This window comes from Rhinopithecus bieti, unplaced genomic scaffold, assembly GCF_001698545.2.
Source record: "Rhinopithecus bieti isolate Rb0 unplaced genomic scaffold, ASM169854v2 scaffold_73130, whole genome shotgun sequence".
NCBI lineage: Eukaryota > Metazoa > Chordata > Mammalia > Primates > Cercopithecidae > Rhinopithecus > Rhinopithecus bieti.
In genome coordinates, this window is record NW_016827546.1 from 1 (window position 1) to 16,896 (window position 16,896).

At 42.0% G+C, this 16,896-nt stretch overlaps 1 protein-coding gene across 1 annotated transcript; it reads left to right on the plus strand.

The window, feature by feature from the left end:
- The first annotated feature begins 6,917 nt into the window (after window positions 1-6,917).
- On the plus strand, window positions 6,918-16,662 carry NPY (neuropeptide Y). Its single transcript, XM_017863936.1, has 4 exons — window positions 6,918-7,126; window positions 8,094-8,281; window positions 14,328-14,408; window positions 16,460-16,662. Exons 2-4 carry the CDS (start codon window positions 8,094-8,096, stop codon window positions 16,482-16,484), a joined length of 294 nt encoding a protein of 97 aa, XP_017719425.1. The 5' UTR covers window positions 6,918-7,126; the 3' UTR covers window positions 16,485-16,662.
- Window positions 16,663-16,896: the final 234 nt, after the last annotated feature.

Sequence of the window (16,896 nt, forward strand, 5' to 3'; positions counted from 1 at the left end):
ACCTGCCTTGCTAGGTGGGGGAGTTCTTCTGGATAGTATCCTGAAGAGTGTTTTCCAGCTTGGCTCCATTCTCCCTGTCACTTTCAGGTACACTAATCAAATGTTGATTTGGTCTTTTCACATAGTCCCATATTTATTGGAGGCTTTGTGCATTTCTTTTTATTCTGTTTTCTCTAAACTTCTCTTCTTGCTTCATTTCATTAATTTGATCTTTAGTCACATATACCCTTTCTTCAACTTGATCAAATCAGCTACTGAAGCTTGTGCATGCATCACGTAGTCCTCTTGCCATGGTTTTCAGCTCCATCAGGTCATTAAAGGTCTTCCCTACACTGTTTATTTTAGTTAGCCATTCATCTAATCTTTTTTCAAAGTTTTTCGCTTCCTTGTGATGGGTTTGAACATCCTCCTTTAGCTCGGAAAAATTTATTATTACTGACCTTCTGAAGCTTTCTTCTGTCAGCTTGTCAAAGTCATTCTCTGTCCAGCTTTGTTCCATTGCTGGTGAGGAGCTTCAATCCTTTGGAGGAGAAAGGGTGCACTGATTTTAGAATTTTAGCTCTTCTGCTCTAGTTTCTCCCCATCTTTGTGGTTTTATCTACCTTTGGTCTTTGATGGTGGTGACCTACAGGTGAGGTTTTGGTGTGGATGTCCTTTCTGTTGATGTTGATGCTCTTCCTTTCTGTTTGTTTATTTTCCTTCTAACAGTCAGGTCCCTCAGCTGCAGGTCTGTTGGAGTTAGCTGGANGGTTTGAACATCCTCCTTTAGCTCGGAAAAATTTATTATTACTGACCTTCTGAAGCTTTCTTCTGTCAGCTTGTCAAAGTCATTCTCTGTCCAGCTTTGTTCCATTGCTGGTGAGGAGCTTCAATCCTTTGGAGGAGAAAGGGTGCACTGATTTTAGAATTTTAGCTCTTCTGCTCTAGTTTCTCCCCATCTTTGTGGTTTTATCTACCTTTGGTCTTTGATGGTGGTGACCTACAGGTGAGGTTTTGGTGTGGATGTCCTTTCTGTTGATGTTGATGCTCTTCCTTTCTGTTTGTTAATTTTCCTTCTAACAGTCAGGTCCCTCAGCTGCAGGTCTGTTGGAGTTAGCTGGAGGTTCACTCCAGACCCTGTTTGCCTGGGTTTCACCAGCAGAGGCTGCAGAACAGCAAATATTGCAGAACAGCAAATATTGCTGCCTGATCCTTCCTCTGGAACCTTCGTCTCAGAGGGGCACCCAGCTGTTTGAGGTGTCAGTCATTCCCTACTGGGAGGTGTCTCCAAGTTAGGCTACATGGGGGTCAGTGACCCACTTGAGGAGGCAGTCTGTCCATTCTCAGAGCTCAAACACCATGCTGGGAGAACCACTGCTCTCTTCTGAGCTGACAGACAGGTACATTTAAGTCTGCAGAAATTTCTGCTACCTTTTGTTCAGCTATGCCCTGCCCCCAGAGGTGGAGTCTACAGAGGCAGGCGGGCCTCATTGAGCTGTGGTGGGCTCCACCCAGTTCAAACTTCCTGGTAGCTTTGTTTACCTACTCAAACCTCAGCAATGGGGGACACCCCTCCCCAGCCAGGCTTGCTGCCTTGCAGTTTGATGTCAGACTGCTGCACTAGCAGTGAGCAAGTCTCCGTGGGCATGGGACCCACCAAACCAGGCATAGGATATAATCTCCTGTGTGCTGTTTGCTAAGACCATTGGAACAGCACAGTATTTAGGTGGCAGTGTCCCGATTTTCCTGGTACAGTCTGTCACGGCTTCCCTTGGCTAGGAAAGGGACATCTCCTGACCCCTTGCACTTCCCGGGTGAGGTGATGCCCTGCCCTGCTTTGACTTGCCCTCTGTGGGCTGCACCCACTGTCTGACCAGTCCCAGTGAGATGAACCAGGTACCTCAGCTGGAATTGCAGAAATCACCCGACTTTTGCGTCCATCAGCTTGGAGCTGCAGACTGGAACTGTTCCTATTCGGCCATCTTGGAACGGACCTAAAGAACACTCAGAAAAGTGATATTTGAAGGTAAATCCAGAAGGATGTGTAGGTGTTGGCCAGGTAAAGAGTAGGGAGAGAGAATATTTCAGAGAGCAGACACAGCACAATGAGGTCCAAATAGGAAAGCTGATTGGCATATTTAAGGAGCAGAAAGGAGGCCAATGGACAGAAATACAGGGAATAAAGGAGAAAATTATGTTAGATGAGCCTAGGAGGTATGTTGGGCCCAAAATATGTGGGGCTTTATAGTTCAATGGAAGAATTTTGAAAACATTTTAGACTTCATGTGATATTTAATTAGACATTCATGTTAGTGGAAGCTCCACTTTGATAATCTAAATTTGAGGCCCTTGATGGAGTTTTTCTGAGCTAGACATATCACCCTAGTTTCCAAGTATGAAATCTGAGTTGGAGGGAAAGATTTCAGGATCATAAGCTGTAGGAGTAGATGAGCTTGATTGGTCAGTATGAGTGGAGTGGAAAGGTTAGGGCTAAGACTAGGGGTACAGAAGGATGAGTCAGCAAAAGAGATGGTGGTACATTCAGAGAAAAAGGAGGTGAATCAGAGGAGACAAGAGAAAGTAATGGTCAAGAGATGTCAAATATCTGATAAAGATCCATGTGGTTTGCAATTAGGAGGTCTTACTGATAGCAGGTTTATAACTTGATTCAGATAGAACCTAGATCACAGTGGTTTCATGACTACACCTAAGGTGAAGAACTAGAGACAATGAATAGAAACATCTTTTTAAAGAAGCCTTGCTATGAGACTTGCTCTTCTGGCCAAGATGAAGAAACGGGAACTGGATTTACCCTCCCTGCTTAAACAACTAAAACACTAGGTAAAAATATATGAAACAACACTTAAAACATTGGATATCAGTAAAGGACAGTAATATCTTAGAGATGGAAAACAAATGATAGGAGCCATACAATGGTCCCAGATCACTGTCTGATATGGTTTGGCTGTGTCCCCACCCAAATCCCATCGTGAATTTTAGTTTCCATAATCACCACGTGTTATGGGAGGGACCTAGTGGGAGATAATTGAATCACGGGGGCAGTTACCTACATGCTGCTGTTCTCATGATAGTGAGTGAATTCTCACAAGATCTTATGGTTTTATAAGAGGTTTTTTCCCTTTGCTTGCCACTTCTTTCTCCAGCTGCCATATGAAGAAGGACGTGTTAGATTCCCCTTCCACCATAATTGTAAGTTTCCTGAGGGCTCTCCAGCCATACAGAACTGTGAGTCAATTAAACCTCTTTCCTTTATAAATTACCCAGTCTTGGGTATTTCTTTGTAGCAGCATGAGAATGGACTAATACACTACCTGAAGGAGTCATCCAGGCTACAGTGCAGAAGGAAGGAATTGAATCATCCTGGCCAAGGAGCTGGAGCTGGAGCTGGAAGTGTAGGGAGCCAGGGCAGCTAGTATCCACAGGAAGAGTATCAGGTAAGAGAAAGAATACTCTGGAAGTCTGAAGCATGTCCCCCTTGAGGATTTAGTTGATTTTTGATCAGATTATACACAGGAACAAACCATCTGAGACTAGGAAAAGAACAATACAAAACGGTCTGATGCTGACCAAGGGCTGGGAATAGTGTCTGTCTCAACAGCCAGAGGGGAGAGCTGTGCAATTTGAGGTGTGTATGCTGAGGGGAAGTCAGTTACCAGTTAAAGTAAAAAGAAGGATTTTTGCCTCAAAGTGTGGAAAGGGTAAACCTAGTTTAAAACCAGCTCTAGTCCCACCTAACAAAACTCACATGCAAGAACTGAATGGATAAACTGTCTCTAAATTTTTAATTGTCTCAGAACAAGCTCAAGAACAGTCATAGGAATACAAAAAAAACAAATAACAAGGTAATATCCACAATATCTGACATCCTATCAAAAATTATCAGGCATACAAAGAAGTAGAAAAATATAAGCCATAATGTGGAGAAAAATCAATCAACCCAAAGTACACAAAAATGACACAGATGTTAGTAGTACAAAAGTTATTATTAATGTATATTCAAGAAGCTAGAGAGAAGAGCAGATATGTTTAGATATGGAAGATATAAAAAAGATTCATTGCTTTATATTGTCCTGTAATTTAAAAAAAAAGATTCAAGTTGAAATTCTAGAGATGAAAGCTACCAGGTATAGGGTGCAAAATACACTGGATAGCATTGGCAGAAATCAGATATTACAGAAAAAAAGATTAGTGAACTCAAAGACATTGCAATAGAGAGTATCCAAAATAAAATATAAAGGAAAAACTGAGCAAAATAGAAGCAAAAACAGATCACCAACAAACTATGGGCCAACATACACTCACCATCTGCCTCAGCCTTTCTGGTTTTAAGTATTTTCCAAGAGAATTAAAGGTTTATGTTCATACAAAGACTTGAATATGAATGTCAAGGCAGCTTTATTCATAAAAGTTTCAAGTGAAAATAACCAAAATTCATGAGCAGTAGAACTGATTAAAATTTTGAAGTACATCATATAATGAAATACTGCCCAGCAATAAAAACAATAAACTATTGCTACATGTAACAATATGAGTGGATTCAAAAATAATGATGCTAAGTGAAAGAAGTCAGACAAAGAGTACCTACTGTGGAATTATATTTATGTGCAATTCTAGAAAATGCAAACAAATCTCTAGTGATAGAAAGCAGATCAATGGAGGAGGGGTGAGGAAGAGGCAAAAGGAAGGAATTACAAAGGTACATGCGGAAATTTGGGGAAGTGATGTATATCTTCATTTTCTTGGTTGCAATGATGGCTTCCTGAGCATATAACATGCATGCATATGTGTAAGAATATATCCAATTGAATATTTTACACATTTGTAGCTTTGTATATATTCAATGGTATCTATTCATCATTGCCTCTGCTTTTTTACCTTAGGTTTGGTCATGAAACCACTGGGTTTCATGTGGTCTGGGTTCTATCTGAATCAAGCTATGAACTTGCTATCAGTAAGACCTCCTAATTGCAAACCACACGGACCTTTACAAGTTATTTGACTTCTCTTGATCATTACCTTTTCTAGTCTCCACTGATCCACCTCCTTTTGAATCTCAACAAGCTCAATAGTATCTCAATGGTATCTTAACAAAGCTGTTACAAATAAATGACTTTGAAACAAAGCAGAGAAATGGCTCAGGAGCTAGGAGAATATACAGGGCTGAGTTGCAAACAGTTGGTTTTGTTTGTATTTTGGCCAGGGGATGCCGCTTGGACTGGAGAGAAAGGAGATAAGAGTGTAAACACATGTAGGGCATATTACCCCCTGTTTTTAATTCTCTAAATCCTTAACCCTGAGAATAAGTTCTTATTCTTGAGTATCAACGACATTATCTTAAGCTAAATTAATCAAGCCTCCACAGTGTTCTCTCAACAGTGGTGTGGGCCTCCCTAGAAGTAATTTCTCCCAAATTCAATGATACCTTTTAAGTTCAGATTTTAATTGATATGAATCTGTGATACACTCTAAAATAAGATTATTTTATTGAAAAGTGGACTGTAACTTTCCTTTTATCTAGGAAGAGCTCTAAGTTAGAAGATGTTTTGCACTTTTACCAAAGGCTCTGTCATGTAAGCACCCGGAGCAACTCTGAAAGCCTTGATATTTGTGTCTCCAGCATGTTTGTGTAATACAGAAAGAGAAGCAGTTGTCAAGTGAAAGGGATGTTGGTCTCCAAAATTATAGTTTGATCCCACAAACACACAGACACATACACACAAAGGATTGTTTGCTTCACAGTTTTTGCTATTTAATTCAATGCTGTTGGAACAGCACAAAACTAAGTGTCAGCTTAACAGACTCACTTGTTCTTTTAGCATTAAAGTAACATGCAACTTAATGCTTTAATTTCCCAACATACCATTTTATTTAAAAAGATTCAGACTTTCATTTCATTTAGAAATAAAATGCCGTTTTATTTAGAAAGATCCAGGAGCATTCATTCACGGAACTTTAAGATCTCAGTCCACTGCATAAAATCTTGATTTTGTAATAACAGTTTCTGTATCTTGCATATTCATTCAACAGGTTTAACGCGATGAGCAAATTAATGTTCGTCGTTTTTAACAAGTTTCAACTTAATCAGAACCCACATTCTCAATTAACGTTAATTGAATGTACATAGGACTATACAAGGGTTAACAAATAAGAGAGAAACTGTTGCTCATTTAACTACCGTCACTTTGGACCAAAAAAAAAAAAAAAAATACATTTTAAAAATTGCGCTTAAAAGAGTCTCTAGAAGCTGGAAGCGTGGCTCTTTTTCAGCAAACTAGGGGAAAAGGTTTACCGTGTTCTCCCTTTGGGGAATTTTGAGTCGCCACACTCATGTCAAGACCGAGCCTGGCTCACTGCGTCTGGGCGAGTACTTGAGGAAGGCTGATGTCCTAGAAAAACCAGCTGAGGGAAGGGGCTGAAGCCCGTGAAACCAGTTCTCAGCTCCGCACGGAGGGGTCCGGGGCAGCTTTGCGACCCTCTAGCTGGAGACTTCCGGCAGCTGCCTCCGACTTGTTCTAAGTGCAGGAAAAATCGGTGCACCCATTTGCCTCTCTCCAAAAGCGCGCAGCTGTGCCCAGTGAGGATGCCGCGCTGGTCCTGGAGATGTCCCACCGCAAAGAGCATTCAGATGCTTCCTACTCCGGCGCCCAGTGGCTTGGTAAGTCCTGTTGGCAGGCGACAAGAATCGCCTGGGCTGCTCCTATCTCTGGCAGGACTAGACGGGGCGTGAAGGAAAGAAAAGCAGGGATGGGGCACTGCCCGAGGGCAGACACTTGGGCTTTGGTGTTGTCCAGCGCGCTCGGAGCGCCCTGCCTCGCTCGCGCGGTCCCGGGCCCCGCTTCTTCGGGCAGTGCCTGGGGCGGGAGGGTTGGGGTGTGGGTGGCTCCCTAAGCCAACACTCGTGCGGCTGCGGTTCCAGCCCCCCCCCCCGCCACTCGGGGGCGGGAAGTGGCGGGTAGGAGTCACCCAAACGTGATTGCCCGAGGCCCCTCCTGCTGCGGCGAGGAAGCTCCATAAAAGCTCGGTTGCGACCCGCTCTCTGCACCCCATCCGCTGGCTCTCACCCCTCGGAGACGGGCGCCCGACAGCAGAGTACTTGCCGCCCAGCCACGCCCGCGCGCCAGCCACCGTGAGTGCTACGACCCGTTTGTCTAGGGGTGGGAGCGAAGGGGCGCCCATGAACTTGCTAGAGGCTCAGCCTCCGGCTCGTGGAGCTCTGGGGCCCCGGGAGGGTAGCACCCGGTTCCCCAGCCGGGACTATGCCGGCTTGGCGCCCCGACGCGGACCAGCCCTCTTGGCGGCTAAATTCCACTTGTCTCTCTGCTCCCCTCTGATTGTCCACCGCGCTTCTCCCGGGCCCTTCCCGCTGGGCGGTTCTTCTGAGTTACCTTTTGGCAGATACGGAGGGAGAACCCGGGACCCCTATCCCAAGGCAGCTGGCGGTCGCCCTGCGGGTCACTGCCTTGAGTCCCAGAAAGCGGTGCGCGGTAGGAAGGTTTCCCTGGCAGCGCCATCGAGTGAGGAATCCCTGGCGCTCGGGAGCCCCGCGCCCTGCCATCTGCCTGGATTCTTGGGCTCCAAATCTCTTGGGAGCAATTCTGGCCCAGGAAGCAATTCTCTTTCCCCTTCCCCACCGCAGTCATCACCCTGAGGTGATCTCTACCGTCAGCGTTGATCCCCTGAAGCTAGGCAGACCAAAAGTAACAGAGAAGAAAGTTTTCTTCCCAGACAAGAGTTTGGGCAAGAGGGGAGAAAAGTGACCCAGCAGGAGGAACTTCCAATTTGATTTTGAAGTGTCTAAACTGGCGGGGCCCCCACCTTGCACCTCTCGCCGCGCGCTTCTTGGTCCCCGAGACTTGGGCGAAGTTGCGCGAAGTTTTCGGGTGGAGCAGAGGGGCAGGTCCGGGCCAGACGGCGCCCAGAGTCCGCAAGGTGGTGCTAGCCCTGCCTGGGTTCTCTCTGCGGGACTGGGACGAGAGCTGATTGGGGGTCGCGGGTGGTAGCAGAAGGAGGAGCGCGGGAGGCAGAGGAGGGAGGTGCTGCTCGTGGGTCCTCTGAATCCCCAAGCCGGTCCGTTGAGCCTTCTGTGCCCGCAGATGCTAGGTAGCAAGCGACTGGGGCTGTCCGGACTGACCCTCGCCCTGTCCCTGCTCGTGTGCCTGGGTGCGCTGGCCGAAGCGTACCCCTCCAAACCGGACAACCCGGGCGAGGACGCGCCAGCGGAGGACATGGCCAGATACTACTCGGCGCTGCGACACTACATCAACCTCATCACCAGGCAGAGGTGGGTGGGCCCGCGGGACCGACTCCAGGAGCGCCAGTGCCTGCACACCAGGAGATCCTGGTTAGGGGAAGGGATTGTTTCTTTTCCTTCGCTCTATCCCAGGGCAGGACAGTATCAGGCTCTTAGTCAGCTCTAGGTAAATGTTTGTGCGGGGCACACTGCACACAAAATGGATACCTTCCATTTTATGCAACTACAGTCACAGAGTAGTCATCCCCAGATTCAGGTTCCCCAGGCTGGTAGGCTGGCAATCTCCTCTCACTCACCTCTTGTGGTTTGTTGTGGTTCTTACAGCAGTGGGGGCCTGTCCAGAAATCTCGAAAGTACCCAGTGAAAGGGGCAAGAATGCGCCGGAGAAATGCTGTAGGGAGAAAGGCTAGCGAGGTGTCTAGGAAAAACAGAACGACCACCAAAGAAAACCAAACCAAGCAGTAAACTGCAGGGTTGCCACAGACATTGTTAGACTTTCCAGCCTGCCTAGGGCTAATTGAATGACAGTAGTTAGAAAAAGACAAATAGAGCTATTTTGTTTTCTTCTGTACTGTGTTTTTCTGCAGTCTCAGTCTCATACTTGAAAATCCCAGTCCCAGTAATTAGAGATTTAGCCTGAAAACAGTTTATCTAAAATGCAGAGATTCCCCCTATTTTATAGCTGGCGAATTCTGAAAAGAAAGTGCCCACTTGGTATTTCATTAAGAAGAAACTTACATTGGTCCAGTAACTTTAGGATGAATCCACGGATTACATGGAATCTCAGAAGTTGTAAACTTTATTCTGAACATTCAGAAAGTCAAAATGAAATGCCACATTTTCACTCTCAACATTGACAATTAAGGGAAAAATCAAATCCAAACTGTTTTACAAATTACATAGGATTTAAATTTCGTTTTCAAAATTAGTTGATCTTAGGTCTAAATCATTTAACATCTTATTTTAATTACTAAGATTAAATGATTTTAATCATTTGACCATATCTAAAGGATAAGCCCTTTAGAAGCATGAATGTTAGTTAACATGTTTAAATTATATGTTTAAAGTATTGTGGGGTTTATTTATTTATTTAGTCCATATTTTTACTTTTTACAAGTCAGGGAGTAGTTGGAAAGGATGCAAAAGGGGGAGAATCTGTACTTCTAAAATCAAGTTTGCTTTTTCCTGTTTCATCAAAAAGGTATTCAACATCCTAAAAAAGCTTTTGAAAAAGCTCCAATTTATATAGAATCTGAAAAACATGAAAATACCAGAATTAAATAGTATTGGTTTGTGATCCCTTGAAATCTGATCATTTTAATTAGCAAAAAGCAATAATATTTTATATTCCATACTTCCCAGAAAGTTAATTGATTCAAATTCTTGCTATGCTATGCTGTCATGCAGATCAAAGAGAACTTGTACAAACAAAAATATATTAACTGTTTTTTCTAGAAAAACCTTTGTTATTTAGTTATAGCATAATGTACAGTAGAACTCAGTTTTCCAAAGATGATTGCTCTAAAGCTTTACAATTTTACAAAGCTCTAGCATTTTAAAATGTTTTCCTAGGCATTATCTCATTCAGTCTTTACCTCAAAGCTTTGAAGGGAGTATAATTATCTCCATTTCACAAATCATGAAGCTAAGGACATTTCATGAAAGCTATTTTTATAGGAATTATGGAATTGGGGGCCTCCTTTGAATTTCTTTGGATGTTGTCACCACCATCAACAGGCGGTGTTATCTCCAACATGTTTGATGAGAAAAAAAACATAAAGGAAAGGGAATTGGGTTTCATGGCAAGAGATTCAGCTTAGATGGGAATGAGCTGGTCTCTGAGGCAGAATTTCCTGTCTCACCTTTATGTAAACTCCTTCTTAGAAACCAGCAGAGGCTCTTAATGTACATCCATCTTCTCCTTCCCACCACAGACACCCACTCCTATGTGTGTTTCTGAAAATTACAGGGTCATTTGTGGATGTGCTTTAATTTACTATAGATGTAATCTGATATCATTACCTTTCTTCCCCCCACCCCACCCCACCCCCGTTCCCCCTACACTCAATTTGTGCTTATATTCTTGTTGCTGTATATATACCCCTGGCTCATTGCTTCTGGAAGCTGCATTACTTATTCTAGAGTGTGGGTCTCCTACAATTTACTTATATGGCCCCCTAAATCAGTGGTTCTCAACTGAGGGTGATTTTATGCTCCCCAGGTGTGATTTGGCAGTGTCTGGAGACATTTTTGGTTTTCACAACGGGAGGTGGGTGCTGCTGGTATCTAGATGTATAGATGCCAAGGAGGCTGCTAAATATCCTACCATACCCAGGACACCCCCCACTACAAAGACTAGGCAGTCCCGGAGAAACTCAGCCTTAGATTAGTGTTTCTCCTTTCTGGCTGCACATTAAAATCATCAGGGGAGCTTTTAAAGTACACTGATGCTGGGATCCACCCCTGACCAATTAAATGAGACCCTCTAGCATAGGGCCTGGGCTTTAGAGTGTGTTTTTCACACTCCCCAGGTGATTCTAATGTGCAGCCATGTTTGAGAATCTTTACTCTAAGGACTCAATCTTTGAAAGTTACAGCATTGTAGAGAGGAAGGATGATCCAGAATTAATTAAAGAAGGAAGAAGAGTGAACAATTCTGAACTGGATGCAAGATTATGACTGTGCAAATCCTCCTATTTCAGATTTAGGTTTTTTACTGGTAAATTGGAGAAAACAGTTGGCAGTTCTTTTTCTCGCTGGAGCATGATGAAGATAAATGAGTTACAGTTGCACTAGAGTTTTACAATTAGTAAAACCAATGGATGGACAGAATAAATAAATATAAGCAGATGCCTGTAGTCTAATATCACAGCTCCAGAAAATCTTTGAGGAAATCTTACATGATGGGAGTGGGACAGGGAGTTGTTTTGTTTTTGCTTCCCTTGAGTCTCAGCTGAAGAACAGTAATAGAAAATCTTTCCAAAAAATTTAGATATAATTTTGCTTGGCAATTAGAATATATCCTCTGTCAGCTATGTTCAGCTGTTAGACCTATTAACCAATCCACACCAGGCTAATTTATTTCTAAACAAAGTGGCGACTGGTGTCCAGCACCTTTTCTGAGAAAGGGAAAAATGACCTCTTCAAAAGATGCAATTAGGTATNATCAAGTTTGCTTTTTCCTGTTTCATCAAAAAGGTATTCAACATCCTAAAAAAGCTTTTGAAAAAGCTCCAATTTATATAGAATCTGAAAAACATGAAAATACCAGAATTAAATAGTATTGGTTTGTGATCCCTTGAAATCTGATCATTTTAATTAGCAAAAAGCAATAATATTTTATATTCCATACTTCCCAGAAAGTTAATTGATTCAAATTCTTGCTATGCTATGCTGTCATGCAGATCAAAGAGAACTTGTACAAACAAAATATATTAACTGTTTTTTCTAGAAAACCTTTGTTATTTAGTTATAGCATAATGTACAGTAGAACTCAGTTTTCCAAAGATGATTGCTCTAAAGCTTTACAATTTTACAAAGCTCTAGCATTTTAAAATGTTTTCCTAGGCATTATCTCATTCAGTCTTTACCTCAAAGCTTTGAAGGGAGTATAATTATCTCCATTTCACAAATCATGAAGCTAAGGACATTTCATGAAAGCTATTTTATAGGAATTATGGAATTGGGGCCTCCTTTGAATTTCTTTGGATGTTGTCACCACCATCAACAGGCGGTGTTATCTCCAACATGTTTGATGAGAAAAAAAACATAAAGGAAAGGGAATTGGGTTTCATGGCAAGAGATTCAGCTTAGATGGGAATGAGCTGGTCTCTGAGGCAGAATTTCCTGTCTCACCTTTATGTAAACTCCTTCTTAGAAACCAGCAGAGGCTCTTAATGTACATCCATCTTCTCCTTCCCACCACAGACACCCACTCCTATGTGTGTTTCTGAAAATTACAGGGTCATTTGTGGATGTGCTTTAATTTACTATAGATGTAATCTGATATCATTACCTTTCTTCCCCCCACCCCACCCCACCCCGTTCCCCTACACTCAATTTGTGCTTATATTCTTGTTGCTGTATATATACCCCTGGCTCATTGCTTCTGGAAGCTGCATTACTTATTCTAGAGTGTGGGTCTCCTACAATTTACTTATATGGCCCCTAAATCAGTGGTTCTCAACTGAGGGTGATTTTATGCTCCCCAGGTGTGATTTGGCAGTGTCTGGAGACATTTTGGTTTTCACAACGGGAGGTGGGTGCTGCTGGTATCTAGATGTATAGATGCCAAGGAGGCTGCTAAATATCCTACCATACCCAGGACACCCCCCACTACAAAGACTAGGCAGTCCCGGAGAAACTCAGCCTTAGATTAGTGTTTCTCCTTTCTGGCTGCACATTAAAATCATCAGGGGAGCTTTTAAAGTACACTGATGCTGGGATCCACCCCTGACCAATTAAATGAGACCCTCTAGCATAGGGCCTGGGCTTTAGAGTGTGTTTTCACACTCCCCAGGTGATTCTAATGTGCAGCCATGTTTGAGAATCTTTACTCTAAGGACTCAATCTTTGAAAGTTACAGCATTGTAGAGAGGAAGGATGATCCAGAATTAATTAAAGAAGGAAGAAGAGTGAACAATTCTGAACTGGATGCAAGATTATGACTGTGCAAATCCTCCTATTTCAGATTTAGGTTTTTTACTGGTAAATTGGAGAAAACAGTTGGCAGTTCTTTTCTCGCTGGAGCATGATGAAGATAAATGAGTTACAGTTGCACTAGAGTTTTACAATTAGTAAAACCAATGGATGGACAGAATAAATAAATATAAGCAGATGCCTGTAGTCTAATATCACAGCTCCAGAAAATCTTTGAGGAAATCTTACATGATGGGAGTGGGACAGGGAGTTGTTTTGTTTTGCTTCCCTTGAGTCTCAGCTGAAGAACAGTAATAGAAAATCTTTCCAAAAAATTTAGATATAATTTTGCTTGGCAATTAGAATATATCCTCTGTCAGCTATGTTCAGCTGTTAGACCTATTAACCAATCCACACCAGGCTAATTTATTTCTAAACAAAGTGGCGACTGGTGTCCAGCACCTTTTCTGAGAAAGGGAAAAATGACCTCTTCAAAAGATGCAATTAGGTATAGACTTGTCTGACTCTTTTGTAGTGTCCTGGAGTGGGGAGCATATCCTACCCTCGCAGATAAACGAAACCTTACCTGTGTGTATTGTCTCACCCATATCCTGCTATAGGAGAAAAAAAAAAAAAAAAAAAAAAACAAAACATTTCCATGAACCAGTTAGATTCCTTTAGACTTACAGGGAGGCTAAAATCACAACATCAGGAAAGGCTTTAGCATTTGGCACCTTAAATGAATATGAGAAATATAAGACCCAGGGTCTGTTGGTAACCAGAAGAATGGATACATTTCAACAGCAGTAATTTGCATGTGTGTATCACTTTGTCACTTTGAAAGCACTGGGACTCACATTTCACACTGGATGTTCACAAAGACTCTGATTTAAGCAGGGGGTATTTTACAAACGAGAAAATTGAGCTTCAAAGACACAGGTGGGTCTTACACGGCAATCTGCTGATTTTTTTCTAGGACTGTCTTTGAAATATCATCTGGTCTCCTTGTTAAGATTTAAACTGCTGTGTATCATCAGAACAATAGCCAATTAACTAATTGTGGAAACATTTATAATCATGTTTTCAAATTTCCTGTCACCTAGTTATAAAAGTATATATCTCTCTATATATTATTTGTGGTTGTTTAAAAAGGCAGGAATTTGACTAGGAATTTTGGTTTGGTTTAAATAACCTCCTAGATAGATGATTTATGGGAGTATTGAGCAAAGTTTAAATATATAGTATAAATATAATTTAAAATAATATTTATGCATAATGTTTCTGATAATATATGCTTCATACACCTAGATTGCTTGTTACAGATGAACAACTGACAATAATGTTTAGTTTTCATATCCCAAATAGGAGACTATCTTCCTTTTTCCTAAAGGTTTTATGCCTATTCCAAACTTGCTTTAAAATACTTTTTTTTTTCCAGGTATGGGAAACGATCTAGCCCAGAGACACTGATTTCAGACCTCTTGATGAGAGAAAGCACAGAAAATGTTCCCAGAACTCGGTATGACAAGGCTTGTGACAAGGACATTGTTGCAGAGCTCAAGGTGCCCAGAGGAGGGAAGTCAGAGACAGGTGCCTGGTGGGAGGCATTGGGACAGGGACTTCTACACTAGGGGAGATTTCGGCAGAAATGAGGAAGAAGAAGCAGGCAGAGGAGACCTCTCTTTTCATGTACTCACTGTCAAATCTCTAAACGTCTGTGGAATAACATTTTCTAGCCCAGGTTATTTGGTGCTCCTTTGACAATTTTAAAAATAATTGACTTTTAACTTCGAAATTATATAGAATTTCTAACATTGTTGGAATCAGGGGAGCATAGAGTGAGTCCCTGGCTCTAAATTGAAATGACCAACTGTCCATCTCTGGCTGGGAAGATCTGTACTTTTTATATATGTGGAGCATCCAGATGTCCTAGAAAATGTCCCCCATGGTTTTTACTCCAACTTTCCCAGTTTTACATGAAGCTGTAGGTAAATTAGATGCTCCGGATTACTTTTTGACATATTTTAGTTCAACTTGTGTCACGTAGTGATTTATTACATTCAATGAATGCACGTTGAATGACAGTATTCTTAGGAGTTTATCTGTAGTCTCAGGACTTTCTTGCAGTTTGGGTCTGTCTTGGAAAGAGGTGCCCACCAATGTCTAAGTGTTAAACATTGAGCTAAGATTTTCTGGTGCCTCCTGGACAAGGATTGCTGCTGAAGAGGAGCCAGGTCCTCTTTCATCTTCATAACCTCCTGGCTCTTCAGTCCTTGCTTCCTGTCTCTAACCACAGTAAGATCATAGTGCACAGGGTCCACCCATGTCTGTGGCAGCTTGGCTGCCTTAAACCCAGAGTTCTAGAACATCAAGAACAAAGTTCCCCAGAAGAGGTCACTAGAACACTTGCTCAGTGAGTGTGACTGACTTGTGGCTCTCCAAGTTCTCCCTAGAGACTCAGCAGGGTGACCCGCTGGGCCACCCACCTTCCCTTCTAACCTCCCTCAGTTCTCTTGTGAAATGGCCAGCCAGAACGAAGGGTGTTAATATAGAGTTGTGAGATTTGTTTTCTGTAAAGGGAATAATGATTTGAACTGAGATAAAACTCCAGTGCTTCTGTCCCTGGAGGAACCAGCCCAGACTTAAATAGCAAATGCAAGGGAAATAGGTAGAAAATTTGTAAGCGTTGTCTTCTTTAATTAAAAATTATTATTATTATTATTCAGAGACAAGGTCTCCTTCTGTCACTCAGGCCAGAGTGCAGTGATGCAATCATAGCTCACTGCAGCCTCAAGCTCCTGGCCTCAAGAGATCCTCCCTCCTCAGCCTGCTGAAGTGCTAGGATTGCAGTTGTGAGCCACAATGCCTGGCCAGGGTTGTTTTTAATACTAAGCAGTAAATGTCTTTCCATGTTTCACTGACATGCATATGATGTTTGCCACAGTAAAATGTTTAGGGTAGGCTATATCTACTTACTGTCAGAAAAATAACAACCCAGACCTACTTGGTTTTTGTCTTCGTTTTGTGGCCCAGTTAGTGCATGAAGTAAAATTAATTGCACCTTGACTGACAGACTCCATCGTGTGCAGTTAGAAGAAAACAAAATTTGACAGTCTTGAAGTTGCCTATGAGTGCTATTTTATTAAAAAGATCTCATAGTCTAATAAGTAGCATCTTATTACATAATAAAGCTGGCAGGAAAAGGAAGCGTATTTAGAGTTGAGGAACAATAACTTTCCTCTTACAGCTTCATGTGATTTCTGTAATTTTGATTTTCAAAAGATTGTGTTCTTCGGCTCCTTTGATACATACAGAGCCTTTAAAATGCTCCCTCTGAGGTTTGCCCAAGACTCCTGTCAACATCGTGGAAAACTGCTCAGCTGGGGCTGTGCACATTGTGCCTCTGCCTCGCGTTCTGATATTCCACGTGGCTTCTTGTTTAGAATGCCAGCAGGAGACTTTCCTACAGTTCCTGTCATCTTTCACTTCAGAGCTAAATGTCTCACCCTTGCTGATACCTCAGGAAGTTGGGCAGCTTCCCTTACATGCTTTGCTTCTTATGTTTTACAGGCTTGAAGACCCTTCAATGTGGTGATGGGAAATGAAACTTGCTCTCTGGCCTTTTCCTATTTTCAGCCCATATTTCATCGTGTAAAATGAGTGTCCACCCATCCTACCAATGCATGCAGCCATTGTGCTGAATTCTGCAATGTTTTCCTTTGTCATCATTGTATATATGTGCGTTTAAATAAAGTATCATGCATTCAAAAGTGTATCCTCCTCAATGAAAAATCTATTACAATAGTGATAAATATTAATAATATTATTATATCTATAGTGATAGATATAATATTATATCTATAGTGATAGTGATATAATATTATATCTATAGTGATAGTGATATAATATTATATCTATAGTGATAGTGATATAATATAGTGATATTAATATCTATCACTATAGATATAATAATATTATTTTGTAATAATAAGTTTAATGAAAATAAT